Source organism: Antrostomus carolinensis, unplaced genomic scaffold, assembly GCF_000700745.2.
Source record: "Antrostomus carolinensis isolate BGI_N321 unplaced genomic scaffold, ASM70074v2 scaffold35843, whole genome shotgun sequence".
NCBI classification, from domain to species: Eukaryota; Metazoa; Chordata; class Aves; order Caprimulgiformes; family Caprimulgidae; genus Antrostomus; species Antrostomus carolinensis.
This window is the reverse complement of record NW_010303742.1, coordinates 4018-7023: the sequence shown is the minus strand read 5'-3', so window position 1 is coordinate 7023 and position 3006 is coordinate 4018. Positions and strand designations below refer to the sequence as shown.

General features: G+C 58.2%; 1 protein-coding gene across 1 annotated transcript in view; it reads left to right on the top strand.

Moving 5' to 3' along the window:
• Window positions 1-1847, top strand: part of LOC104522051 (multidrug and toxin extrusion protein 1) — a 6460-nt gene extending 4613 nt beyond the window's left edge. The window contains 5 exon segments of the mRNA XM_029084079.1: window positions 1-28; window positions 333-427; window positions 1072-1219; window positions 1640-1780; window positions 1783-1847. The exon segment at window positions 1-28 is cut by the window's left edge and continues 96 nt beyond it. Coding sequence (XP_028939912.1) covers window positions 1-28; window positions 333-427; window positions 1072-1219; window positions 1640-1780; window positions 1783-1847 — 477 coding nt within the window.
• Window positions 1848-3006: the final 1159 nt, after the last annotated feature.

The following is a 3006-nucleotide window of genomic DNA, read 5'->3' as shown; positions in this document are numbered from 1 at the left end:
CTCTTCGTGGCCAGGATCGGAGTCATAGGTACCAACCCCTCGGGTGTGCAGCTCTGCATCCCCCAAAATCCCCTGTGGGTGGATGCAGCTTCCACCCACCCCACCCATGGCTCACTGTGACCCTCCTGCCTGGCTCTGCCCTCCTACCTGCCTGTGGACCGGGCACACTGGGGTGGACTGGGATGGCCCCTGCAACTACTGAGAGCTTTTAATCATACTGGGAAAAAGGAACTGCTGCCAGATCTGCTGGGCAGTCCCACAGCAGGTGCCCACAGCTGCCCCATCCCCTGTCCCTGCTGACCTTGGTGACATGCCCTTTCTTGACTCTGCAGGGCTGTGGCTCAGCATGCTGGTCTGTGTCTCCATCCTCTGCACCTGCTTCATCATCTACATCTCCCGCATGGACTGGAAGAAGGCAGCTGAAGAGGTAACCCATGTGTCCACAGGGAAGTCCTTTGTGCCTTGGCTGAGATCGCAGCAGGATGAGACAGCATCACGGGTTTGATCCCACGGGCCAGCACCACCCGGGGCTGTCCTCCAGTGGCCACGTCCCTGTATTCAGCTCCCTCCCAACCTGTGCACTCAATGGCCTCGAGGGTTCCCTCTGCACCTCATGCCACCCACATGAAGCACAAAGCAGATGACAGGGTGACCAAGGCCACCTCAACCCTGCAGTCCTGAGCACCATCCTGTGCCCCAGCTGCCCCAGGGCTCCCACCAGCCCGCACCGCTTAGGCATTTCAGGAAAAATTTCTTCACTGAAAGTGTTCTCAGGCACTGGAATGGGTTACCTAGGGAAGTGGTTGAGTCACCAGACCTGGAGGGATTGAAAAGATGGGTAGATGAGGTGCTCAGAGATGTGGTTTAGCAGTGGACAGGTACAGTTGGACTCAATGATCTCAAAGGTCATTTCCAACCAAATGATTCTATGATACTTCTATGATTTCCAGCATCTTTCAGCCCCACTGTGCCGCTTCCAGCCAGACAAACCACGTGAGAGGTGGCACTTTGGCTTTTCTGGGTAAGGATTGCCCATGCCACCGGCTAAACCCAGCACATTCCCTCCTCCAGGCTCAGCGCCGTGCAGGAGTGACCCAGCCACCATCGGAGGAGCTGAACCCAGGCTCTGAACCCTCCTGCAAGGTGCTCCCCTCCAGTGTGGGGCCGGCCCCACTGCCTCACGCTCACCCCCCGGCCATGGCAATGAGGGGGTGTGTAGGTATGGCCAGGAGCTGGGCACAGTGGGTGATGGGGGCTGGAAGGGGGACAACCTGAAGGGATGGGTCACCCTGGGTAGTTCTCACCTTGCAGACACTGGGTCCCACCAAAGCTGCTCTGGGCTGCTTATAAAGTGTTTTCACACCTCAGGCAAAACCCTCCCAAGAGACCCCTCAATCCTCCCAAAAGCCCCCAGTGACCCTGCCTCGTTCTCCTCGCAGCGGGAGTGGATGGGGGCTGGAAGGGGGACAACCTGAAGGGATGGGTCACCCTGGGTAGTTCTCACCTTGCAGACACTGGGTCCCACCAAAGCTGCTCTGGGCTGCTTATAAAGTGTTTTCACACCTCAGGCAAAACCCTCCCAAGAGACCCCTCAATCCTCCCAAAAGCCCCCAGTGACCCTGCCTCGTTCTCCTCGCAGCGGGAGTGGATGCGCAGAACGGCATCGTGCTCACGGGCATCACCAGGCTGGATGGACCATCGTACCAGCTGGAGCCCCAGGAAGCCACACCTGCCACGTCCCCTCCGGCCACCACCATGGCCACCAAGGAGCTGATCATCCGCCAGCCGCAGCCGTTGCAGTACTTGCACTCGGCATCATCATAAAGCTGATGACCAGCAAACACTGACCCACACCAGGGACTGTGGGGACTTTGTTTTGGGGGTGAAAGCCCCTCCAGATGGATGGACGTACAAAGCACAGACCAGCCCATGACAGAACCCAGCACACACCTGTCCCATGGGAGCCAAAGGGTCCCCGGCCGCGTTCGGCAGCATCGGCTCAGCCACCGCTCGGGAACGGGCCCCTGTGGCTGCTCCAGCACCCAAAACGCTGCTGTGGGTCACCCACTGCACACCGAGGGTGTGGGTACCCCCCCCTCCTGCCCACACTGCTGCCTATCGCCCGCCGACCGGAGCCGAGCACAGCCCGGCTCACACCGCTGCTCCATGACAAATGCAAAATAAAGAACAAACCCAGCTGGACACGGGCTGGCTGCTTTGGGTGGAGGCTGAGGGCAGGACTTGGGCTGGAGAACATCTCCAGCATCCAACGTGAGATGGAGATCATGGAGATCATCCAACGCTGGGGGCTGCAGCCCAGGGCACGTGGGTTGTGGCCTTCAGAGTAAAACAAAGGTTTGATTCAGCAGGCTCAAGGCCAGCTTCCAGTTAGGAGTTTGGAGGTAAAAGACTATCAGTAAACTCAGAAAAAAATGGAGGTTCAGTTACAGAGGAGACAGCTGCCTGCTCAGCCTCGCTGGTTGAGATTTCCCCAGACCTGGGGCTCTGCTTGCAGCAATGCCCCTGTCCTTGCTCCCAGTAGCCCCAAACACAGAGCACCAGTGGTGTGATGGTGTCTGGAGATTCTCAAGTCTTTGGGGCAGAGCGTGGCCACAGCTCAGAGAGCCTTTGCTGTCACCTCAGGTAGCCTCCGCACACCTTGCATGGCTAAAGGTGCTTTTCCCTGCAGCGGGACAGCACCTGCTCGGTGGTGGGTGGAGGAGTGGGATGCTGCAGGTTCTTAGAGGTTCTTTCCCTCTGCTCTGGGCTGGCTGCTGGGGACAACCAGCCTGGACTGTCCCCTTTGGTAACACCCACATTTTGTTAGGCTTCTTGCTGGCATGAGGCAGCTTTCTACAGGGATCACAAGACGTTGAGTAGAGAACAGGCTTGGTAACACCTGGCTTTGTTTTGACACTCTTGTGACAAACGATTCCCCCATTCCCAAGAGCTTGGAGATGGGCTCCTGTTTGCAAAGCAGGGCAGATGCTGCCTCCTCCCACACGC